This window comes from Ylistrum balloti, unplaced genomic scaffold (assembly GCF_031769215.1).
Source record: "Ylistrum balloti isolate Yb309-2 unplaced genomic scaffold, AGI_CSIRO_Ybal_v1 Utg370442, whole genome shotgun sequence".
Classification (NCBI taxonomy): domain Eukaryota; kingdom Metazoa; phylum Mollusca; class Bivalvia; order Pectinida; family Pectinidae; genus Ylistrum; species Ylistrum balloti.
This window is the reverse complement of record NW_026782295.1, coordinates 220,316-248,284: the sequence shown is the minus strand read 5'-3', so window position 1 is coordinate 248,284 and position 27,969 is coordinate 220,316. Positions and strand designations below refer to the sequence as shown.

Sequence of the window (27,969 nt, the reverse complement as noted above, 5' to 3'; positions counted from 1 at the left end):
ACTCTTCCGCAACACCTGGTCTCATTCTTCTTGTATATTTGAAATGGTGTACTATTACATACTAGTTTTTTCTTTTGGTTCATAACTACATTATTCCCGTATGAAACAAACTATTGACGATGTGTTGAATGATTAATTCAACAAAACAGGTTTACAAGAAATGTAATGGTATAATATCAGTATTATATCGAGTGATTCGATAACACCAATGCCTCCCTGGTTGAGTCAGCTTTATTGCTGGTATTTATACTTGTAATCAAAGTCTTAAAAATCACAGGACCAAGCCCTTAAACAATGGCACAACAGCTACATACAAACACCAAAGATTCGAAAAACAATAAAGGTGCTTACTAAAAATGGAATATTGATAAAAGGGGAATAAAAAAAAACAACGTTAACTACCAAACAGCTTGGTGGAAAGCCATTATGTTATAGGAAAACATCGACAAACGTATTCCATGCCTATGATGGAAGTTATCACCCTTCGCACTATACACTTCATAGTATTTTGTCCTTCTCGTGAAATATCCTTGATGTTCAATTGGAAATCATTACATGTCTCTTTATCTTATCAGTAACTTATTGTGCTGCACGGGTCATTTGTTTTGTGAGGTTGACAAACTTTATAGAAATCATCGATTTTTTTTATGGACAAGGAAATAAGCACAATATCATGCGACAGAATACTTTTTAATATAATAAATATATGTACATTAAAAAACAAATGTAGGAATAAAGTCAATTTTGAGCTGTCATCATCGGAAAGGTGCGGCGAGATACGACTTGCCCACTGTAGAAAATGTTGGCGGCAGTCCGCCCGTATACAAATCGTCCTGATACAACATAGTGTCCTGTCGTCCGTATTGTGAGCCAGGTTGTGCGATGTCCATGTAATTTCCGCTGTACCCTCCCATCGACAGGTGGCTGGCTACAGCTGTAATATAGAAGCTGATTGGTCATTGGAAATAGTTTCTCTAACATTGATACCGATTGGTCACTATCTCAATATCTCGTAATACACCATGGTTGTTCCTAAAGGCGAAAGTTAACAGTAAATAAATACAAAGTGTTATATCATCGTTGTTTATCATTAAATCAAAAGCAGTAAATGTAACAATATATGGTTGATAATATAAGAGAATGTCTTGATAGCTAGGAACAAGTTCAAAGTCCAATCGGCGGATGAGACTTGTTAAAAAGCCTCAGTATGCAATATCATCAGCTTGATATGCTAATCCAAGTAATAACCATTACACACACCTTGTAAGTTGTCATGAGTTGGACGGTAGTGGTAGCTTCGTGAAGATTCAAACCTTGACCTACTGAAGGCGTCCTGATAGTGTCCACTTGGTAGAAACGAACTCTTATTGTAGGTATCATATGTAGAGGGAAATTTGTTATAGCTGTAGGGATACGTGTCATGAATGGCAGCATGTGTCCGTCCATCCGTCCAGTAGGAACTCATGGGCTGTTGTACATTGTTGTTAAATGGCACTGACGCAAAAGCCTGCCCATGTGTATCGCTAAAGGAGGGAATCCTACTGGTTGCTAATGACGACGCCCCATTAACATAATCCCCATAGGAGCCATGTATGCCGTACTGGGGCAGATAGGTGGGCCTGTCATATGGCCCCGTGTTAATGGACGGGTAGGGCTTCAGAGGAGACAACGGCAAGGCGTGTGGCACATTAGACCGACAGCTCTCGTCAGTTATTGAAAAATGACCTGGTTCTCTGCTATTTGGTGTCGGTCTACTAAATGCCGTCATACTGGAAGGTGTGTAAGCGTCTGGAACATCTGGCTGATTTTCGTCAGTTGCGGTAGGCGTTTCAGCTTCATCTGCTAAACAGGTAAAAATAATGTCATATTTGCTTGTTTACCATTAACAAAACATCAATAAAGAATTGGTCGTTGTGTCTTTTACTATATCACTAGTGACATATATCTACTACTGTATCATTGATAGGAGAAATACTCCTCCCAATATAAAATAAGACGGTCTAAATATAGCACAATTTGGATCAAAGATTTTAAAGTCAGTATTGGTAAGATACACAGGTTAATACGCCATTCATTTATATTTCTGCTTGGGTCGGAATTCCTTTGTTTTGGCTTATTCCTTGTCGAATTCAGCTTATAAAAAAGAAGCTGTTGTGGTGAGATCATGGACGAGTTAATATTTGTAAATCGCTCTAGCTAGATTTATATAGAATTTCCATAAATAATAAACAAACTTTAGAAGAACATTAAGTGAACCTTTTTGTGATTTTTAAAAAAATAATAAACACCAATTGAAATCCAATTATGTCCTGAATACACACTTTAATCAAACATGATTTAATTATATATATATAAAGCATTAAATACCTGTTGCTTCAAAGTGATCATCATGAATTTTCTCCTTTCTGTTATGGCGGTTGTGTTGAGACTTTGTTGAAGGTGTTCTCACTTTTGCATTCATGTTGATTTCCTCTAAAATGTGTTCAATGACATTCTTCAATAATCATTCAATTAATTAAAGAATAAATGATTAAGACATGAACAAGGCAATAGTATTTAAAAAACGATTGGAGTAGAAACAACAAGGTCTAGGTGTGTGATGAGAAAACATTCATCAATATATATCAGTCAAGAGAAAATATAGATATTGTACCAAAATCACATACTTTCTATTACAAATATCGGACACTATGCATTAAGGATAGACCATAATGTTCGTGCTGTTTGCATTAGAACAAGCTTACAGTTAGAGTTGCATGCAACACATGTCCCCTGCCGTAATTTACTGTATTTATCAGCAAATAAGCCCTTGTCTGCTAATAAGCCCCAAATCCATCAATCCGTTTTCAAATTAGTGTCTGAAAACTAAATTGTGACAAGATTCTATTTTAGTAACAGTGACCTTTGTAGTTGGTCTTTTGCTCCCAAACACAATCCCACACTATATCGCCTTATAAGCTACCATTGTATGAAGTTTCATCCAAATCCATTAATCCATTCTCAAGTTATTGTCCGGAATCTAAAATGTGGCAACCATTTCTATTTTTAGTAACAGTGACCTTTGTAGTTGATCTTTTGATCCCAAACAAAATCCCACACTATATTGACTTATAAACTACCATTGTATGAAGTTTGATCCAAATCCATCAAATTGTTCTCAAGTTATCGTCTGGAAACCAACATCCGGACAGACAGACGGACGGACGGACATACGGAGACAAACACAATAGTCCCCTCCGGTTTCACCGGCAGGGGAATACAGTCATATGGCAAGGGAGGTAATCCTGTAAAAATCGTATTTGTAAAGTCCTTTCGCAGACAGCAAGTCGTATGAAGGAGATAGTTATCTGGGCATTCACAGAGCACTTACCGGCATTTTTCATGTGTCGCTGAACGTTTCGTTGTAGTATATCCTCCTTTGCTTGGTCTTGCTGTGTCTCCATTACAAGGAAAACATATTCGTCGAACATCATGTGAACCAGATGGAAGGCACCTGCAATGTAAAATATCGCCGGATGATATTGATGTTTATTGCAAGTCTGCCAATAATTTTATTACGATTTTGTAAGTCAGATTTCTCTTTTTTCTGAATTTATTGATAAATTACGCCAATTGATTACATTTGAAATGCTGTAAACCATTTAATACAAAACTGAAAATGAATGAAATACCACATTGTGGAATGACGCTCACCAAAACTTGCAGCACTTCTTAGTGTAAGATCACGCATAAACAAAGAGCCAAATATCGCCCATTGCAAAAGGAATTTGGACGCCCTTTCACGAAACTTTGCTCCGCTCTCTTTTTTAGGCTGAAAGGAAGTAGAAAATAATATGAAAAAAACATTTGTCACTGAACATGATGTTTAAATATACATTATAAGAAAACACTTGTGTAACCCCACGCTGTAATTAAAGTCTCAAAACCTTCAAATGTCCTGAACTAACTACTTGCATGCTGTCCTATTTTGTGCAGCATCTTTTGAATCAAAACAGTAAACAAATAACAATTTTTTCTTGATGTAACACTTTAGTTGGCTAAGTGCATCGCTTTATTAATATTGTAAACTAACCTGTAGCAAACATTCATCTACTACATTTTCCGTCCATTCTGTATAGGCCTCTTTATGACAACTTACTTGTAGGACACATTTGTCTGTCGTGGTCTCCATCCATTCTGTATAGGCCTCTTTATGACAACTTACTTGTAGGACACATTTGTCTGTCGTGGTCTCCATCCATTCTGTATAGGCCTCTTTATGACAACTTACTTGTAGGACACATTTGTCTGTCGTGGTCTCCATCCATTCTGTATAGGCCTCTATAGGACAACTTACTTGTAGGACACATTTGTCTGTCGTGGTCTCCATCCATTCTGTATAGGCCTCTATAGGACAACTTACTTGTAGGACACATTTGTCTGTCGTGGTCTCCATCCATTCTGTATAGGCCTCTATAGGACAACTTACTTGTAGGACACATTTGTCTGTCGTGGTCTCCATCCATTCTGTATAGGCCTCTATAGGACAACTTACCTGTAGGACACATTTGTCTGTCGTGGTCTCCATCCATTCTGTACAGGCCTCTATAGGACAACTTACCTGTAGGACACAATTGTCTGTCGTGGTCTCTGTGCATTCTGTATAGGCTTCTATAGGACAACTTACCTGTAGGACACATTTGTCTGTCGTGGTCTCCATCCATTCTGTACAGGCCTCTATAGGACAACTTACCTGTAGGACACAATTGTCTGTCGTGGTCTCTGTGCATTCTGTATAGGCCTCTATAGGACAACTTACCTGTAGCACACATTTGTCTACTATAGTGTCCATCCATTCTGTATAGGCCTCTATTGGAGCTTGTTTACTCAGCAATGCTTGGAATTCTTCGTAAACTAAAATTTTAAATAATCGAAAGACACATCATTTAATGACTTTACCTTTAACACATTAACTGCTTTAATCATGTTCCCATCCGTTGAAACATGAATGATCAAAACACATCAATGTACCTACTATCTGTCATCAATCTATCACAAATTGCGGTGCAGTACAATTCTGTTATATAGAGAAGGGGAGATAACTTGTGATATATTTTATTTGTTTACAGGAGAGGGGTTTCGCAGCATGTAATTAGTAAGGTACCTGTTATTTTAATAATAATGGATTAAGAATGATTTTTCATTATGTTGTTTGTAGTTTCTGAAGTAATTCATTGACTTTGGTGGGCAGTATAATCAAATGCTAGATAAAAAAAATACCACGACGTTAAAGTTATCAATTAACGAGAAAGAATCTCCTTACACTCCATGATGTCGTCTTTGAACTCTGACGCAGTAGACGGCTCTATGAAGCCAGCTCTACAGCAAATCTCTGGAAAGTTGATATTTGTGACATCATCGATAATCTGGTTCACTACGTCATGATTGAGGAGGGCCATCCTCGCCGTCTAGAAAACAAGTCACATTAGTCAGTTTGCGGTAAATTTTGTTTGTTTTACGTAATTTGAGAGGCTCTTGTACAGCCATAAAGGTATGCTAACATGATTATTCAATGTCATCAAATGATCTCATGATTTCACCACATAAATATACAGGATGACACATCCATTACTTATACTGGGTCTTGTTTTAATTTTACGGACTTCAAAGACTTCTTGTGTTGATGTTATTTATCAAATTATACATAATTAAATAAATATTTTGTCTTATAAAATGCAAAATTAATGTTACCGTTAAAATATCTCAAGGTTTGAATATTTTAAACAGCATGTTACTCGAATTACTCTTTCGTTACATTATTTCATATTTTTCTACCTGCTGAGTTTGTCGTGAACTAACGTGCTGCCGATATACAATAAACCCTAACTATTTGTCAAATTCAATGACGAACAATACCTTTTTTTTATTGGGTTCGGAGTTCAATGACACAAGGTCGACGTCAAAGAATAATGATTACATACGACTTCACCATATGTACAGTGTGTATTCAATGTTTGTACAAGAATTAGAAATATGATATTAATTTTTCCTTGAAACTAATGCCGTCATCAGTTCATAGAAATATTAAATATGTCAATATTTTCTTATTTTTCACTCACCTGTGCCAGGTGCACAAACGATGTTTGCCGGGTTATGCTTTGAATAAATCCCTTAACAACTGGAGGAAGAAAACGATAGAACGTGTTACGATTTCTTGAAATATTTATCATTCGAAAAAAAAAACAAGAAAATACTAACATGTCAACATAATCATGAAAATCTAAACTTAAATTCAATAAAACTAAGGCAAAATATTAACAAAAGAAAGATTAACACGGAGAATAAGACCAGGTGTTCCCGAAAAGTAAGTGCCTTCTGCTTAATAGAAGACACTCGCCATGTACACCATGTCAACTTATTCAAATAATTTCAGTTCTACACAACAAACTTGTCAGATATATCAATTTTTAAAAGAAAGTGGCAATTTCCATATTAGAAAACAAAACTTTTTTAGTAATAGGGTCAGTAAAAATCAATGCAGACAACGGAAAAAGATATCGCTACCTGTTCTTTTATCGGAATACCGAAAATAAAAATACGGAATTCGGATTTACATGAATTGTGTTGTGTTTGGAGAACTGTTTTTGCCTCAAACTTTGTAGTAATATCAGTAAAAGATCAACTTTATTACCATCAAGTTTCTTTTGACGTAGACATTCTGGAATGCTGTCTAAAGCGTTTTCAAGCCAGTGAGGTAGTCGTTTAACAAACATCTTTATCTCCGTTCCCAAACTGTGGACAAAAGTCAAATTGTTTGAAGCATACATAACGTCGTTATATATCTTGATTGCTTTACTGTAATCGTAATCACACTATGGCACGTGTCCTAATTAAAGCGTACTGACGATATACTGACACTAATCCAACTAAATACATTGATAAAGTTTACTGTAATATTTTGATTGATACCGAGTGTATTAGCATTATAGTCTGTTTCAGTATAGTGGCACTATAGTAATGATATAAACCTACTGAGTGTATTTACACTATAGTCTGTTTCGGTGTAGTGACATTATAGTAATGATATATAAACCTACTAAGAGTGTATCGATATTAAAGTAGGTTTCAGTGGAGTGACACCATAGTAATAATCTACTCCTACTGAGTGTATTGACATTATAGTCTGTTTCAATGTCATAATATTCTACTTCTATTGAGTATATTACCATTATAGGCTGTTTCCTATTGAGTGCACAGACATTGATGTCCGTTTCAGTGTAGTGACACCATGTTAATGATCTACTCCTATTGACTGTACTGACATTATAGTTTGTTTCAGTGAAGTGACACCGTAATAATAATCTACTCCTACTGAGTGTATTGACATTATAGTCTGTTTCAGTGAAGTGACATTGGAGAAATGATCTACTCTTTCATTAGTGTAGTGATTTATAATACATCACTATAGTGCGACGACTGTTTTTGACATGGTATCTTGCTTTAGTGTACTACCTTTGTAGTAACGATTGCTGGGACATACATACCTATCTGGGAGGTCTTGAATTGTAGACGGGATCAATACATCTACCAGTACCTACGTAGAAAATAGACATCGTCAAGTCTAAATGTTTGTATCATATCATTTTAAATACACAAGTGACAATCTTGTATTTTTCGCAATCCCTTATGTATTGTTGACTGACACAAATCTATTGAACTGTTTGATATCTGTATTGATTTAATGGTTTCATGTTTTATATCATATCTCTTTTTTCGGGTACGGATACTCGTGGGAAATGTATTATTCTGTCATACATCTGTATGAATCACTACATTTTAAATGAAAAACAAATAGAAAACCTTTTAAAATTTAATAAACCGGTGATAAACAAGCTAGAAGAATATCTCACGTCGAATAGTTTGACGTTACGATTAATAATAAGACGACGCCATTATGACCTACGTTACTGCACTCGTGTACTATGAAGGTATTTCGTGGTAGTTTACCTTATATAATATGGAGTCACACAAACCAACAATATCCACTATCATATCCGCGTCCAATAGATGTATGAGGTGTTCTGGCATGCCTTGCCAGAAATGAAGCAGGAAATTCTGTACCTGAAAGATTGTACAAAAGACACAGTGAATAGCACTCTAGTATAATTCAGAGTTAGATACAGTAGAGCCAAACAATGAAGTAAACTGCAGCATACAGCTGTTTTGTCCATCTATGTCTCCTCAGCGATGCTAATGGCCAAACTTTCGAAGCCTAGAAGGCTACTAAAGAAAATCCAAAGTGATCAAAATCGAGATGATAGACATAACATAGTTTCACTTTAAGAAGTTGTCACAATCTTTAATCAACATGTCGCTTAGAAATGCCGATATGTGACTAAATGTGACTTTCGTATAACAATTTGAATATACCTTGATGAATATACCATACAGGTGTGAGAATGAATCTATCTGTATATTTTAATTGGCATTGAAATGATTTGACATGAAAATGGTTTTATGGTTATGCATATTGAAGATGTCAATAAATTTGATGATCTTTGTTTTACTTAATTAACAAGCATCGTTTAATTGAAGGAACATAATAATATCATGGCTTGTTCCTTCTCTTACAGACTACAGCATCTCATAGCTTGTTTCTTCACTAACAGACTACAACATCTCATAGTTTGTTCCTACACTTACAGACAACAGCATATCATAGCTTGTTCATTCACTAACAGACTACAGCATCTCATAGCTTGTTCTTACATTTCCAGACTACAGCATCTCATAGTCTGTACCTACACTTACAGAATACAGCATTTCATAGCTTGTTCCTTCACTTACAATTAGAAGATGCATGTGTCTTGACTTCTTCTTTATTGTTTATAACATGACAGATATATATCTAATTCCATCTTAAAAGCTGGTTAACTTACTTCCTCAAAGTTAGCACTGATCACTGTGTCTAGGATCCTCTGACAGTGAGTCCTGTACATCATTATAAATGTTTGCATCTGTGAATGATAAATAAAATTATCTCTGGGGTATGGTCAGAATGTGGAAACAAAGGAGACATTGGCCAGCGGTCATTTTAAGTAGGACAATACAAAGAATACAACAAAAGACAATGTACAATATAATGTTTCCATGAAAAGCTACATGTATTTTGTTATACTGTACCTTTTCTCTTGTGATGTTTTCAGGCAAAATTAAATTATTTGCATCAGGGAATTCCGGAAGAAGTGTCCCCGTCTTTGAGCTCAAGGAGTATTTCCTGTTGGAACCCTGTAAAACGGACCAGGATATAACAATGATACTATCCTCTATACATCGATAGAATATATCATATCTGCTTTGTGAACATACGTTATAATTCCCGAATTTGTAAAGTATCAGATTACAAATACCTTTTTAAAATATATTCATTCAAATTGTATAGACAATAATTAGAAATTATCAAATACAAAATTTAATTTAATTTCTAAAATGAAATAAAAATACTAATTTATTCCAATACAAGAATCTAAAATAATCAGCAATGCTAAAAATGATGTATATTTTAAACATTACAGTTCAACATTCCTTTTTTATTCTTCCAGCAAGGTATGATAATGTCTATTAGCGTATGTAGTTTTTTTCTACTGTTGGAAATACAGAATTGTTATTGTATACAAGTGTTGTCCTAATATGCAATTGTTTTTAAATCATACATTTAAACACATATAAACAACCTATCATAAACAAATCATCAGATATATAAATATATAATCTGTGTTTAGCCCACGCTTTACTTTAACACTCTCGGGCTACTTACACAGATTAAACACCCTATTCTGTGGCTCCTTGTGGTAATATTTTCAGCGGATGAATATTGAGAAGGTTTGACACTTTCGAGCTAAAACGTACACAAAATTCCTCAGTGACATCGCCGTCACTCATGACAAAGCTATGTCCATTTCACCTGGTGATCTAGGTCACTTAGATACGATCGTGGCACTAGTTATCGAATCAGTATAAAGGCGTTCCAACTATTTTTAAGCTATGACAAACATGCACATTATTAAGGAAGATAAAAGATTGCATAAACTTTATTGAATTATATATTTATAACCATCTTCTATATACAATTGTTTAGATCGAAGTTTTGATAAATCTTTTATTTATTTAGTATGAGTACAGACCTCCATGGATTTGTATACTTGAAAATAATGCAGGCTATAGAGAATTTTATCATCAAAACTTTGTGTTTCATTTGATGGAGTGGATTTTTCTATTCTTGCAATATGCTTGATGCTTAGGGGGTTGGTTGTGAAATGTCGACTGAGACAGAGGTTAAATGTACAAATAGGTGTATAGTGACAACATATTGACATTTAACAAAGATACGGAAACTGATGACATTGAAAAGGTTGCGATTCAAAGAATGAAGAATTCAAAGGCAAGTAAATACAGAGAATAATCCAAGTTTGTTTCTAAACTAACCATACCCTGAACACCTACGCCCTGGCCACTAAACGGGATGCGTCATCCTGATCAATGGCCCCAGCTGGGCCGAATACTCGGGTGCCTCAGTTGTGAATCAACTTCAAACACAGCTGACAACTCTGAGTCTAAAGTACCCTTGGCCGTCCCTCTTTAATTGTCACACTTAGTGGAAAAACAAGAGGATGTTCACAAGCGATAAAAGTAAAAGAGGTCATCAACGATCACCCTGTTTACGGCTGTGGAAAATGTACAGGGGAATGTTTCCGTTACTGGCTTAGTCAAAGATAAGGGAAGATGATTAACTAGATAGAAATACGTTGTATTTATACACAGATTAAAGGAAAGTTCAAAATCATCAATTTATATCTCGTTTTACAAAGACATCTGCGAATTTTATGTAGCGCTATCGATTCGTATGTGAAGTAAATTAATTACATATCAATTGTATACTTTTTATTTGTAACAAACCGTTCAATTTACAACCGAAATAAGCAAATAGTGAGAAGATCTCACTCAACTGAAAGTATGATTCCAAATTTAGTAATGAAGGCAGATAAGGACAAACGCGGGATACTTGACAACTTTACATCGAATGATATATATTGGAATATATTGATGGTGTTTAAGGCGTTTATAAATTGCGTTGGATTTCTGGTTTGGATTTCGAAGATCGCTATTTGATGCTGAAAGTCTGACAACCTTCATTTCAATAAAGTGAGAGCATTCAATCCATGGCATGCTTTTGATACATTTATAAATTCCGATCCATCAAGTAGTGACGTCAGAGTATACTATGTGTTAAACACAGCCACGTGAGCCTAATTAATTAGTTCGGTATCTTTCTTCAGAAAAGCTGATGGTTTGGTAATATGTTATCGGCACCTAATGTCAAACTAACTTTATAAACACATCCTTGAGAAAGAAAACGATAAAGAGAACAGAAGAAAATAACCAAGACTCTACATATTTCACAGTCGGGTACCTCGGATACGAAATTGATAATGCAAACATTTAATTCTGCCAGCACTTTGTAATAGCTTGCGGTTAATATTGCGTCAAGGTGTATGTATTCACATCAGTTTCACAAATCAATCATCAGTGATTTATTCAAAATATCTAGCCAACCGTTCATAGACGCAATCTTTCTTTCATATATTTTGTTGAACAGCTCAGTTAGAAACCTACTTCTGTAGACGGAATGATGTATTTATACGTTTGTTAAGCAGATGTTACTTTTGTAGTTTACGTAAGAACGCCACGTCTACAGCGCGTCGTTTTTACCCTCAACCACCCGAGAAAAAAATGTATAGTTTTATCTAGATAGTGATCACTTTGTTGCAGACCGTCCTTTCACCGTTACACCTTAACGTTTAATAATACCTAATCGTATACATTCATACATAAGACAGACCGTCCCTTCACCGTTACACCTTTACATATACCGCCCCGTTCTCGTTACACTTTAACGTTTAAACATGTCTAATAGTGTATAGTTATACGTGAGCCAGACCATCATTTCCTTGTTACACCTTTTCATATAATACCATAAGATAAACTGCCCCTTCCCCGTTACACTTTAACGTTTAGTAATACCTAATAGTATGCATTTATACGCGAGACAGACCGTCACTTCACCGTTACACTTTAACGTTTAATAAAACTAATAGTATACAGTTATACATGAGGCAGACCGTCCCTTCTCCGTTACACTTTAACGTTTAATAATACCTTATGGTATACAGTTATACATGAGGCAGCCCGCCTCTTCCTCGTTAAACTTAACGTTTAATAATACTTAATAGTATACAGTTATACATGAGGCAGACCGTCCCTACCTTGTTACACTTTAACGTTTAATAATACCTAATAGTATACAGTTATACGTGAGGCAGCCCGCCTCTTCCTCGTTACACCTTTACGTTTGAACAGATTAAATGGACGGCAGTTAATACGCCGTGATCGATATCTACCCGGGATTCCAAGCTATGCCCCCACTCTGGTCCTGTGTAACGCGCGTTATGTTTGCCTAACTGCTATATCCGTTCCTTCAATTTATCATATTCATCGACATAAGGGGCCTTATTTAAACAGAAAAATACTTGTTTCACTTAGGGATGCTACAATGGCCAGGCCCTGGTCGCGTTTGTCTAAGCTCCTAATACAGAAGATAGATGAATCCTTTTAAAAAGTGAAAATCACAATACCTCTGTCTTTATCTTGATCCCAGAAAATCTGCAAAACGTAGGAAAATAGAGATCAAATAAGGTATGGGTTTATAAAGCATTTATCATGTCATAAATGACATGGATTCACACGGTAGGATGAGAAATAAATTATCCCATTGCCTTTATATATACATAGGTCTTGTATAAATATTTGTTAATGTAGTTCATACCTTTGTAAAATGGCAGATTTTAAATCAGTTATAATCACAGGTAAATTTGTAGATACTTATTAATATTCTTGTGAAAGGTGTCAAAGCAAGTGAAATAAATAGCATATTAACAAACTTATGCTATAAATCTGAACAATTTAATAGATTTTGAACGGATAATTAACAATGACAGACTGAACGAACTTAATAAAAAATCTCCATCAAAACGCAATAATACTTAGTAAAAACCAAATTAGAGATATCACAAAGGACATAACATAATCAAATTTCCTTTCTGACTCAGTTCATTAGTTTTGATATAGATTTTAATATCAGATAACAAAGACTAGGTCGTTTTATTACTATGTATTCACCATTCGATATTTATGACGTTGAATATAACTTTGATTTGCTTAATAAGTATACATTGAGGAAATTCGAGTTTTAATGAATGGCAGTATCGACAAGCACAGCCCACACACCGAGACCGACGTGTCACCTATTAGTCTAATAAACCGTCCTCGTGAGAGCTAGGTAAATTAATACACACATCTGCTTGATCTTCAAATCCAGAAACGATATAGGCGTATGTTGTGTTTGCCAATATCTTAACACGTTTGGTATCGATTTTACGGTAATTACGAAATTTGTTTTCCATGTATCATCCTTGTTTAGGACAATCTGTCACTATTCATTGATGTGATATCAGCCCGCCGTGAGACTTTAAGCGGACGGTTTTGCCAGAATTTGTCGAAAGCTTTTAACCCTGTTCTATGCATGCACACACAGAGATTGCCGATATCCAAACCAAATAGGGTAGAAACATCACAGGTAGACGGACAAACAAAGACAGATTAGGTCCCTTCCTACAGTACATACACGGAACATCACTTTAGTGATACACAGGGTAAATTATGTGAACATACACTAGAATTATGTGAAATATGCCTGAATTCAAACCAAAAGTATTTATTATCATTTTAGAAGAATTTCGATGATATTGAGACATTTAGGCAATATTTTCGATATTTCCTAAAATACCTTTCTTTACGTTTGATCAAGAATGTATTTAAGTAGGATATCAGTAAACGTATTTATATATATCATTTTTGGCCTGGTTTTACATATTTCTAACACAGCAGTCGAATTCCAAAATTAAGACGAAAAATTACTTATATATAAATATATTAATTCGTTATCTTCGTGAGGATGACATCAGGTTTAGTTATCATTTAATACATATTCGACTTAATAACACCAGCAGTAAGTATTACGTAGTAATAACGAAACCACCGTTGTGCAGCAATGTGTTCAGTGTACACATACTTAAGACTTTAGTGAGTGCTAGAAAGTGTTTATACTAGGGTTCAACTCCATTCGAACGGTTTATGAAAGTATTACGTTTAAAGAGAAACCACATTCTCAGACATTGGAGTATTAACTAGGGAGAGCGGTGTTTTAGCACTAAACTTGTACACATAATATACTCAGTGTTACAGGATGACTTGCCGTGGTGTTAGTTACCTTGTGAGACCTTTGCCCGAGTAGACTGAATGGTAGTATATCGAGCTCTCCTTGATTCCGATCCCGTAGTAGTGATACCTAGATCGAAGAATACACACAGTGTCATGACGTGCTGTTGGAAGACTACCTATTGACAACCAAACATACTGCTGTTCTATACCTTACAAACTAACTCCGTATCTTAGTATTATTGTAGAGAAATAATGAAATTAAAATTACACATACGTTATTGGAAAGACGGTTGTGTCATGATAGCTTTTCAGTTTCGAGATGCTTAGGAAGCTCTTTTCCTTCAAATGACAACAGATCGAGGCAAATATTCATAAAAATCACGGCGTTAAAACATCTCTGATACTTAACAACATAATTCGTTCAAAAATGGTTTTAAGTAATGATCAAGGTTGATTGATGAAGAAGAATATATAGGGTTTGTTTCTCTTTTCAAAGGATATAAAATATTTGTAGAGGAAAAAGCTAAACAAACGAACAGCATATTGAAAATAAGTTTAGAATTATTAACGTAGAGACAAATGATGAATTAAACTGCATTATACAGCGTTTCGTCCTTCATTGCAGAAATCGCCATCTATGCGAAATTATTGAAATACTAGACAATGTTGAAAATCAAAATTGGTTGAAATAAATTTCAAATACCCGATGAATCTCACTTTTTTTCCAAACATTAGATAATTTCTGAATAATTTTCAGAAAATACACATGTACTTGACGCTATTCTAAAATTATCCAATATATGAATATTGCGAAATACATTGATTAGTGGGGCTGCTGCTACTCTCCGTCTAGTTTAGATTTTGACGTTTTCTTTCGATCACACTGGATTTTTCTCAGTCGCCTCGTTGGCTTCGAAATTCAGGCTCTTAGCACCACTGACGATTCTTAGAAGGACGACCAATGTGTATGATGCATTTCAATTAATTGTTTTGCTCTACTTTATCTAACTCTAAATCATTCAAATATGCTATTCACTTGTGTGTCTTTTGTGCAATATTCAAAAGAACAAGTCCATATTATATAGCTCAAGCATTACAACCATATGATGGTATTTGAACCGTCCAACTCAATCGATGATATGTTCAAATGCAGTTTACAATATACAATATATATGTGTAACCACCTACTTTGACTGCCCTCGAGTTCCCAGTCTTCTTGTAGTAAGTTTCGGAAACTTTTGCCGGATTATCTGTTACAAACAAAAACATATTGTTATTATTTTATAAATAATATGACAAACAGAAGCCATCGCAAAAAAGAAATTATCAAAATAAGACGTCTTTATTCAAAAGAAATACATAGGTTGTTTTATAAAAATCCTCTCAAGATTTATCAAGTTCACATACACATATGATAACAACATTGTGTCCAATCATTGTAAAATTGTAAAACCATAGAGCATAGGAAACACATTCGGCTTGATACAGAATTAAGAATTATTAATTATTAATAAATTCGCAATAAATACGTGATAAAAACCCTCCAGCCCTAACCTACAAAAATAAAGAAAAAGAAAAACGAAGAAAAGAAATAAAAGAATAAAAGTTAATAATTTTATATAAAGTGGGGAAATGCAATGAACTCTGTTTTGTCTACCTTGCCGAATGTTGCTGCCCCAGCAGGTGTAAATTTCATCTTCTTGCAGAAGTCCAGGTAGTGAGTATAGAGCACACACCTTGGTAGACACACCCCTTCCGCTCTCTCGTAGTTTTCCGTCAACCTGTTTCCATTTTAAGTTGTAAAAACGTTTTGTTCGTTGTACAGTGTTATATATAATAAATCACCCCTTTTGATAAATATGAAATATACAATATTCTAAACATTATTTTGATAAACAACAATGATGAACATTACCTCGGGTCGTTCTATAAATATATACATATGTAGACAAGAGCGGGTTTATACGTTATTTTATATGAACCTTCAGTCAGACCTATTTTTGTCTTTAGCATGTTTTTTTTGTGATATTAAAATCAACATTTCTGTGAAATAAAATTCTAAGAGCACTTAATTCATTTATATTATTTAAAGGCTAGATTCTTTACCTTTAATAATTATGGAAATAAGGCAAATTATTAATATGCATTTAACAATTAATTTACATCCGAAATTAATTTGCCACTCACGACTGATTATTTATCATAATTATTATTCCTTTACTTCCTTATTCAACAGTCCTTGATTCCAACCAATGTTGTGACGTTGAGACTTTGAATGATATAATGATATTAATTAAAATATGGTAAATTGTTAATATATTAGTGGAAAAGAATATGGCGTTTAATCAATGTGACAGTAAGTATACCACGTAATCATTATATGTCACTAGTGCAATATATCTTGAGCCGTTTTAAATTAGCTGTGTCAGTCGAAAATGGATTGTGATGTCTTCTTGTGGACAACGATATTATGTCATAAATTGTAAATGGCAAAGGAAAAAGTTTGTCTCCGTTTTATTTTGACTCTAAAACCTGTACAAAATGCAACTATTTTGAGTTGTGTGATAAACATAACTTAAAACAATTTTCATTTTATAGGATATTTTATAAAACTTGTTTTGTGTTGTATGTTTATAAGGTTCACAAAAATAAGATCTGCTAAGATTTGTTTCATATAATCTCATTTGAATTGAAAACTCAATCAGATCCTATACACCTGTAATAACAACACCTTGATAAATGTATATAACATCATATACCTTCTGTATCTGATCATTGTGCAAGCAGTAATGCAATGGCGATCTTCAGTGGAAGATACAAATGCCTAAAGGAAAATAATTCCGTCCATGTTGTTATTTGTTTGTTTGTTTGTTTTTTTTCTCTAAAAGGTAGTGAATATATCGTAGTATCGACTGGACATGATAAGTCAGTTCAAAATACGTATCAACACCATACTTATGACATTATCATATGTACAAATGCAATGCTATGTACAAATATAACTGGCAGGATTGAAATGATAAATTTGACTGACAATTCAACTGTCAAAGCAGTAAAAATCAGCGACGTAAGTTCAGAGCATAGCAACGAAGAAAGAAATATTCAAATATTTAACATTTAAGTAATATGAATATATTTGATATGCCAATTTTCCTCATAAAATATGTAAATTGAGATAATACGACTGTCAGAATAAGCTTATAATGTATACCACTAATTCACGATATTCACATTAATGGTATATTGAAATCCATTTTTGATACCTCAATGCATATTAATGAGTAAAATTACTTTTTTTAAAAAGAAATAATATAAAGAACGATTTTTAGAAAAAATGATGTCTTTTCACATAGCAAATTTTGTAGATGGTATGTAATTCCGAACTTTCTAAAATTTCTAAACGTCTATTTCTTAGATATTACCTTCGCCATATGTGCTGCATATAACATATAAATTTTGTTAAACCAGTGAAAAGGTCCGTTTATTATAAAAGAGTTCCTACCTAAAACTGCATGAATTGTTAAATTCTGTTTCAAACAAATCACATTGTATATTTGTATCTCGTGTTGGGGAGCATGCAGTATATTCACTCGTTTTCTTTACAATAAAAGAAAAACTGCGATATGAGGGTTTCACATGTGTTTTCTTTTAAGGGACATACATACAGCTAATCAATCATATATCTCATTTTGTGCTTTGCACTTTAAATAAAGCTTGTTCTAGTATTGTTCTTCTTGAAACACCTGCACACTTAAATGATACACGTGACAAAGTGATCTTAACATTCAAAATTTTGACACGAATTGAGAGCATCGACCAATATGACGCACGTTTCAAACATAACAAGGATTACGAAATCTTTGGGAAGTGACAGATTTGACTCTTGACACTGGAAGAGGCCAAGCAATATCCGAGAAGGACACAATGTGTCAGTACAACCACCCATCTGTCAATATATTAAATACTCCTTCGAAGTTTCTTTTAATTGCTTCAAAATTAATGTTCCAAAACAATTGATGTTACGCACGCTTTATTCCAATGTGAAAACGGTGGTTGTTAATTATCCGAACTATAATTTAACTTTTGTTTGTTGTTGATTAAAGTGTTCTGTGTTTCTTTTGGATTCTCAGACCTTGCTCCCTATCGTCAATTAAAATCCGAACAAAACAGATTTATTCATTTTTACGTGTACACTCTATTCCTACAGATTTAGGTGTTGATCGCACCTGAAAGTTTTTTTACATCAATATTTGCTATACATTCATATAAAGCTATACTTGTGTGAAAGTGTCGTTTTTTATTTTTTTTCAAATGACCTCGAGTAAATGATTGCTTAATTTGTAACATAAAGTTATTAATAAAGTCTACATATTTTATGTTTTACAACATTGTCCATCATCACAATTGTTTATAGCCTGTAAATATATTTATTTCATTTTCCTTTTTTTCTTTTTTCAACAAAAAAATTCTTAATCAATAATATAAATCACGTCTGAAATGACATGCCTTCAACAGCAATTGTCTCTGTTCCAAAAACAAGTCAAAAATACAAGGGATGGAGAATAATTGATATTGCCAATGATGAAATACTTCTATTAATGACAAATGTTTTTAACATTTAAAACGTAATATTTGTCATGATGTGAATAATACAACAAATGATTTGATATAGCGGTTAATTAATTATCGCTTTATTTAACAATAAGAACTTACCATTTTAATGTTGACGCTACTTGAGATTGCTTCTGTGAGTTTTGCTCGCTTGAAGATTTTTCAAACTCTTTGGTATCCCTTGTATCCTCTATCCAATCTTGAAAAAGAAATAAATTCAGCTTTTTAAAATATTGGTTAGACATGAAAACAAATGCAGCAGAACAGTATAAAACAAAAAATTCCTTTTCAATCGATTTGTGAAAAGAAATCGCCCTAAAATGCAAAATGTCCGTGGATGTATTTTGATAAAAAAAAAGATGTCAAAAAGTTTCAGCCAAACAGAGTAATGTTAAATAAGATATATATCTTATACTAAGAGTTCATCCTTTGTTATAATGATGTATAATGATCAACTGTAATGGAGACTTCGACATGATTTGAATACTTGATACTGCCAGCTTTGTATCATAATTTACTGTTGATATATGAATTGATTACACTGAAGTGTGGTAGAGGCGTCTAAACTAAAAACGTCAGTATACTCTACTATAAAACAGTAATTCCTTCTAATTTATGACGCTCATGGTAATGGTGATGCCTTGTAATTTATAACTCTCTATATAACAGTGAGTCTTATTACATTATATAGCTCGATATGTCTGTGATTCCCTCTAGTTTATATCGCTCTATATATCTGTGATTCTCTCCAGTTTATATCGCTCTATCTGACAGTGACTCTCTCAAGTGTATATCGCTTTGCATGAGAACGATTCCCTCTGGTTTATATCGCTTTATATGTCTATGATTCCCTCTATCTTATATCACTCTATATGACATTGATTCCCTCTAGTTGATATCGCTTTATATGTCAATGATTCCCTTTAGTTGATATAGCTCTATATGACGGAGATACCCTGTAGTTTATATCGCTCTATATGTCTGTGATTCTCTCTAGTTTATATAGCTCTATATGATGGTGAATCCCTCTAGTTTATATCGCTGTATGTGTCTGTGATTTTCTCTAGTTTATATCGCTCTATATGATGGTGAATCCCTCTAGTTTATATCGCTGTATATGTCTGTGATTCTCTCTAGTTTATATCGCTCTATATGATGGTGAATCCCTCTAGTTTATATCGCTGTATATGATGGTGAATCCCTCTAGTTTATATCGCTGTATATGATGGTGAATCCCTCTAGTTTATATCGCTGTATATGATGGTGAATCCCTCTAGTTTATATAGCTGTATATGATGGTGAATCCCCTCTAGTTTATATAGCTGTATATAATGGTGAATCCCTCTATTCTATATCGCTCTATATGTCTATGTTTCCCTTTAGTGTATATAGCTCTATATGACGGAGATACCCTCTAGTTTATATCGCTCTATATGACAGTGATTCTCTCTAGTTTATATCGCTCTATATGATGGCGATTCCCTCTAGTTTATATCGCTCTATATGAAAACATTTTTAAAAAATTAAAGAAAAAAACAAAAAAAACAAACAAACAAATGAACAAAAAAGTAAATAAGTAAATGAATAAAAATGATAATTAAAAAAATGATTTTTACTACCAAGTATTGTTTTCGCGCTCCAAGTGAAGAAATGGTGATGTATAGAGATTGTATACAAAAAACAAACCAAATAAACTAAACAAAAACAAAACCAACAAGACCCCCAGAAAAAGAGAAAACATAAAATGAAAACAAACTGGACTACCAACTATTGCTGGTTCGTGCTAAGTGAAGAAATGAGACTGTGGAAAGAATGTACCAAAGACAGTGGAAAGCATATTTTAGTACAAATTAAAAGCAAAGAATGAATTAAACTGCATCATACAATCGTTGGTTCCCTTTAGGTCTCTTCAGTAATAATAACGCCCTTAATGTTAAACATACGAGGCGTCTGAAAGCAATCTAATATGAGAGAAAGATATGTCAAAATCTGGATGGTCCATTAGCCCTATGATTTAGTTAATTTCGTGGTTTTATGTATCTGATTATTTTAGAAGAACGTCAAGTATATTATGAACTGTGCCACAATTCTAATAAATTAAAATTAGTATAATGACATGTAACGGGGAAAACCTTATGGCTATGAACCAACCAACCAACCCCCCCCCCCCCCCTCCCCCCTTGACGTTCCATGTGAGAGTAATTTCCTAAATATTCGATGTTGTTGCCCTCTGGTTAATAAAAGCATCACCATAACGTCGTATATAAACTATTCCTTCTGGTTTATAACGATGTATAAAAATGATTCCTTCTAGTGTATAACGCCGTATAAAAGTGATTCCTTCTGGTTTATAACAATGTATAAAAATGATTCCTTCTGGTTTATAACGCCGTATATAAGTGATTCATTTTAGTATAACGCCGTATAAAATTATTTCTTTTAGTTATAACGCCGTATAAATGTGATTCCTTCTAGTTCTTAACTTTGTACAACTGCTATGTAAATCATTGTAGTGATGTCCACTCCCTGCTTAGCCTTGCTTTCCCCTGATTGCCCTATATATGTACCGTATTTGTGATCGACTCTAGGTTTTACTCGCTGTAATAACGGTTTTTTTCTTTCAGTTGTGGGGTCTGCTTCTATTGCATTTTTTTCTTTGCTTTTTCCTTAAATATGACTTTTTAAAAGTAGATTTTGTCCTGTTTCGTTTTTCCTTATGTAAAACACCTAGTGTATTATACTCAGTTATAAGCAGTCTCCCAAAATATAACTTTAATTTTATTAAATTTTGTTTAATTAAAGTTAATTTTATCCTCACTTGATCTGTTGGGTTTGTCGATTTCATTTATTTTGTTCGTCTGTTTCTACTGATATCTGAAATTTTGTGACAGGTTTAGGCATGTCACTTCCGATTAGTGTATTTTTCAATATCCGTGTTTTATATTGATAATACAATTGATCGCTTGTCAAACAATGCAGTCAATTGAAAAACCATAACGTTACAAACATCCCAAAGATGTTGATCCGTTGCTAGATAATGTTCGTCATTACGCTTTAAAAGATAATTCGTTGTCATTGGAAACACTACCTGTTGTTGTGAGTTTACTGAACAAAGAAGTTATCATCACCAATGTTTTTGTTTTATTTCACTTACATTGTCATATCGTTTCAAATATGATTTAATTTGCACAGGTCAGGTGAAGGTGAGGCAGGGCGAGTCTAGTGATAAATAAATCAGCGACAGGGACGGGCTTTACATAACATGTTTGACGCCATACTCAATCCTTTTGAAGCCATATCCGGAGTAAGTTGAGCCTTGGAAATAAGTTGAACAATGGTGATTAAAAAACTGCTGAAAAGACGTGATCATGTCACTATTACTTAACCTGTTGAACTGTTTTGGGGATTAAATATCCAGTCGCTACAAAACAAGTCTACATATATCTGTTATACACGACATAGCTACAATGCACAGGAACAAAATAACGTCATCGAACTGCATAATTATGGCAATTTTGTTATCTATCGCTGTTTATAACACGTACTCGGATACATATTTTTCGTTTCCTTGTATATTAATATATATTCTCTGGATATGTCAATAATGCATGAACAACAAATATATATTTAAATAATAGATATCCTTTCCTTAACAGGAATATAGAGTTATAGATAATAAAGAAAACTGGTATTAATGTTGGACCATTTCTCTGTACAGAAACGACACATAGACCGATGTGGACATTTGATGACAAAGTGTGTTTAGATTCAGACATCTCACAACGTGCTAGTCAACAAGAGAACGGCTCCTGAACGGTGTGCATCTTATCGGAGGATACCTACCCAAATATTTCCTTTACTCCGCTGATAATGTTAAAATTAACGGCTTTCGCTCTGATATCATATATAATGATGGTACGCGGACAAACTATCTGTTAAATATTGGACGGCAGCTATCGGTGATCTCACCTCGTTTGCATAACACGTCCATTGTTAACACACAGAAGTGGGCCGGGTTGTTTGATTTCAGGGAACAGTATGGACAAAGCGGAGGGGTGATTAGATAGCCAGATAATAGCTATTACCATAACCACTTCTTGTTGTAGTTCGACTTGGAATCGGTCTCGTTCCTGAATCACTGATATATCCAGAGTCTAAAGCATAGCTCACAGTGATCGATTGCAACCTATGTTTTACAAACAAGAATGTGCCATATACATATAATAAATATAGTCCGAACAGGGAAATGCTTGTTATTCTAAAGACTTAAATAGTGGTTATATGAAGCAGGTATCTAGTGGATCATTTTCACATAATAATAATAATTATTATTATTACATTCTTAACGGCCCATCAACACATAAAAGGTCATTAGGGCCATCAAACCGTAAAACACACAGCGAGCCAAATCAGGTTCTTAGACAAAGTAGTATAATGACTTTAGGTTATTTATTGGGCTTTAGTGCTTGTGCACTTCTCCATCTGTTTTCTTTGATCATTTTAAATCTTCGTCAATCACCCTAAATTTCAATAATTCAGTTCCTTTGCATTATCATCGATGTGTTCTAGAACGACGATACAGCTGTATAATGCAGTTTAATTTAGGATCGTAGGAACATTGGGTTTTGTAACGGATGAAATATTTAGCATCTTATGTTTATAGATAGTCATATCCCAGTTTAATAACAATTATCTCTGTCTAAGTTTCAATTAGCATCCGTAAAATTATTGAATACGTAGCAAAGTGCAGCAGATAATACAGTACAATATGGTAGTATTTATAATTACATTCTTAAATATGGTATCATAATGGAACGATAACATGTCATTATTCATTATTACAGGGACTTCGCTAGTATTTATTTAATATATTATCATTTATTCAGAGTAAGGCAATCACCAACGAGTCAATGAAAGGAAGAAGCAGTTGTATTACACAGTTGAATTATCATTTTTTCGCCACATACAACACACTAAAAATAAACAAAAATATTCAAGACCGTTAGCATCAGTTAAGAATGCTAAAATGACGAAACAGTTATATAATACAGTGTAATTTATCATTTTGTTATATTTTTCCATTTTGAAATTTGTATTGGACCCCTAAAATCACAAAAATATTCTAAAAGGATGGAACAGTGTATGATATAGTTGAATTCATAATTCGAGACATAATGTATATATAAATTAAATGGTATGTTATTCAAAGGGGGTACTCATGTTTATAAAATCTCTAGATTTGGAATCAAAACCAAGAGATCAGCTGCTAAATATAACCTTGTACAAAAAAAGACACAGAATAAGACAAAGTGTACAGAAATGACAAGCAACAGCAAGCGCAAGAGGAGGTGGACAGAAAGAGTGACAATATACATTGTGATGTCATGATTTTTTTAAAATAACATAAAGAAGTATTGTTTGCGTAAATAGTATACTATCTATATATTGTTTATATATGTATATATTAAAGTATCTTATATTTCTTATCTTGAGATATTTTGGTCTTTGGGATGATAAACCATCGAAGATACATATACAGATAGGTCTGTAAGAGTGATGCAGTGATGAGGTGATCATTATTATATGTCGTTTATATATTTAATTAATTACATCGACTTTCGCTGGAATGATTACTTTAATTTTAGATAATAATAATAATAATAATGATAGATAAAAATAAAACAAAAACGATGGAGGATTACTGGCTGCCGTATATTTTATAACACAGTGCGTTGTTTAGTCTGATATTCAATGTAGGATGTGTCAACGTATCTGTTTACTGTAGTGCCATTGAACATATATTCCCCCAACATATCATAATCATGGAATAATTTGAAAATATCGTAAAATGATAATAAAAAACCCCACACATCTTTCCCCATACATGACATACAAACAAGAGAAAGAATGTTATATTTTGAGTTTAGCTGTATTCACCGTATTGTGTAACTTTTAATTCGGTTTGTTGTAATTTTATTTGTTATCTATTTGCCTTTATTACCTTCTGAAATTGAAGCTTAGTGACCAACTAACATCACACACAAATAGAAAGTGAAATTATCATACAAACTCTCTAATGTGGACACGTTAATTGCTATGTTGACCTGGCAGAAGAGGGGTGTGCTTTGTGTTTAAAATTCTGATTTGTATTAATGTTTTATTCTATTGTCTCGGCAATCACAGTTTTAGTACAAGAAAATATTCTATAATTTTATCTAGTTATGATAAATTGCGAAATAAAAGACCGCTTCCTTTAAAAGTTCAGAGAAATAAATTGCATTCAGAACGGAATTATTACATAAATCTACCTGTTGGTGAATCTTTTACCGTCATTCCCTATTTGGCTCATAACCCACACCTTGAAAAGCTTGAATTCCAGGAATATTATGTTATTTGAACATGTGTAATAAATTTTCATTTATCAATTCAATAATACGAACATTTCTAAATATATTTTGTTGAGTCAACCTTAGTCAGTCCGCATTTATTTTGAAACCATACGCATTTTGATAATTGTTTGAAAAGAAAGGAGGACTAAAACAAACACAGCATAACTAAATAGATTACTGAAATATTATAAATCATGATATCAAATAGGTTTTCTTTAATACTTTAGATTTAATTTAAACAAATTAAATACTTTTTGTTTTCAGTAATTTTTATCTTATTATAAAATCGAAGTATTATTTGTTTGATAGTATATATTGTTTTTATCAGTATAACAATTAAAGACTGCTTTAACAAAGTAACAAAGACATCGATGTTTGCTAAATTTGAAAGTTGATTATATTGAACGGGTACGAGAACCTCCAGTTTATAATAATTAAACATATTTGAAAATATCTTCACTATTCCTGAGACTATATACAATTGTATCTTATTAGACTTTCTTATTCCATACCATGCACCGTCTGCACATGGACAACCCTAGCTAATGACTAAAATGCAAACATCAAAACTATCCATTCACTTATTCTTAAAATTTTACTCTCGTCCAATTTCATCCCTGTTACAACATGTATCTTTCACTGCATATTCAATAAGATTTTGTAGAAAATTGATCAAATTATTTTACTCAAGAAATTTTGAATCATGATGTTTGATGTTATATTCTAATTTTAGACGGCGCCATATAAATGAATTAATTAATTATGAACAGATATAAGGTCGTGTTGAAGAGACATTTCTGGTATGAGGACATTAATAATCAATTTATTTGTTAGAAAATACCATTTCTTAAACAGACGGAAATTACATCTTTGAAGTTTTATTATTTTATCATCAATGTTATCAACATAAAATAACTGTATATTTAGGCGAAGGAGCTGTGTGATAGGTTAATTTCATAATTTTGCTATAATGTATCTAATTCTAAGTTTGAAATAAAATGTTTTATTCTGTTTTATGTGCTTTGAACAATTTTATAAGAATATATAAACAACCGTATTGGTTCAGGATATAATGTACCATTAATTATATAAAAATAAGAAAGTGTTACAGCCATCATAATTATCTACTAAGTACTACTTACGAGTTCGCTATCCATGTTAGAAAATGACAGACAATATTTAACAACTGTCATAATTTTAGTATACTATTTTAACGTACAGACTTTTTGTATTGAAAATCATTTTATTTAATTACATTTTATTTAAGTATATTATCAAAACTGAACAAATACAGATATTTTGTTAAATTGAAGACGATTTTCTCAATCGTATCACCCCTAAAAACCATGACACATATACATAAATATTATAAAACTTATATACCTACAGTGGACATATATTTTACTTCTATTTTATGTATTGATACTAAATCACATTTCCAAACATCATCTCAAATGATTTTTACTGAAGTCATAAAAAAGAAAGAAAAATGTTTTTCTATCCTTGTTTTAAAGACTTTACCTCTGATGTTACTGTATTTTATTTGTGTTGCATTCAATGTATGTATGAAACTTGAAAATGGTAAATAATGATTAATGACCGTCGTTGTATCTGTTTACATTTTCATGTTGTAATTATTTTTCCCCTTCTTTCTTTACATTTTTCTTTTTAAAAAAAGCACCTTTTTAAAGTAGGATTTGTTATGGTCTGAAATCAGATAAAGATAAAAATAAACAAGTTATGTTCAATACCTGTTATCAATATTTCACTTCTCTGTAACTAAGGCCTCATGCTGTTTAGATACACAAAGTGTTTACAAACATCTGTTTTGATGACAAAGAGAAACTATTATATACCTGAACAATAAATTACCCCCTCCCTATTCTAATGTCAATTGCCCTAATTACTGAACTCTTGGATTTTTTTCACTTGCTCATATAAATGAATAAATCAAATCAACGATACCTGATAATTCTGGAAGTTCAATATCATTTTTCCCTGGTGATATCCGTTGCCCCTCTGTCTGTCCGGATGTCCGGGTTTCCAGTGACGTCATAGAGGGATTCAGGGAAACCTGACAAGTTCGGTCCTCTCTATTACTGTGCCACAAGGGCGCGGTGTAGTGATACCCATGGGACTGCGGATGACCGTGGGGTATGTCGTATAAGCCGTCCGAAAGCCCCGTGGCCAAAGTCATAGTCTCCATCATTGTGAAAGTGTTTACCTGAATATGTCCGGAATCTTTTCTTTTGATTGAAAATAATATGATTTATGAACACTTAACGAGGAAATTGGGTTGTACTTTAGTATGCATGTGTAAAGAGAACGGCATCGGTACTTTGATATACTCGAGGAATTATATCAACAGTAAAAACAATGAAAACAACTATTTTCCGACTGTTCGAAACTGATATTATATCACAGTCTCTTTCAACACTCCATTATTAATCCAGTCATTACAAACACGTCGATGAATCAGACATCATGTTGTACTTTTCTCGAGAGCAGCTGTCAACAGCAAATATGGCTCGTCTACTGAACCTGAAGGTTCGATCCTTGATTTATCTGAGGTAAAGATAGGTCGTGGTTTGTCAAGTCTTATCACTCGATCTAACTCCCGAATAAGGGCTATCGAGGGTCCTTTCCTCCTCTC

At 33.4% G+C, this 27,969-nt stretch overlaps 1 protein-coding gene across 1 annotated transcript; it reads right to left on the bottom strand.

Moving 5' to 3' along the window:
• Positions 1 to 755: 755 nt before the first annotated feature.
• Positions 756 to 27,525, bottom strand: LOC132554767 (DNA-binding protein RFX6-like). Its single transcript, XM_060219077.1, has 19 exons — positions 27,282 to 27,525; positions 19,030 to 19,126; positions 15,974 to 16,097; positions 15,505 to 15,566; positions 14,366 to 14,443; positions 12,672 to 12,699; positions 9,163 to 9,267; positions 8,919 to 8,996; positions 7,987 to 8,100; positions 7,524 to 7,573; positions 6,671 to 6,771; positions 6,099 to 6,157; positions 5,303 to 5,447; positions 4,799 to 4,893; positions 3,694 to 3,811; positions 3,371 to 3,493; positions 2,368 to 2,472; positions 1,261 to 1,839; positions 756 to 934 (listed from the first exon to the last, which is right to left on the bottom strand). Exons 1-19 carry the CDS (start codon positions 27,523 to 27,525, stop codon positions 756 to 758), a joined length of 2,484 nt encoding a protein of 827 aa, XP_060075060.1.
• Between the last annotated feature and the right edge of the window lie 444 nt (positions 27,526 to 27,969).

Coding starts and splice junctions, on each gene's coding strand:
- LOC132554767 (XM_060219077.1), bottom strand. CDS start 27,525: ATGATGGAGACTATGACTTTGGCCACGGGGCTTTCGGACGGCTTATAC. Junction 16,098..19,029: donor GTAGCGTCAACATTAAAATG/GTAAGTTCTTAT, acceptor AAATGGAAACAG/GTTGACGGAAAACTACGAGA. Junction 4,894..5,302: donor CAAAGACGACATCATGGAGT/GTAAGGAGATTC, acceptor TTAAAATTTTAG/TTTACGAAGAATTCCAAGCA.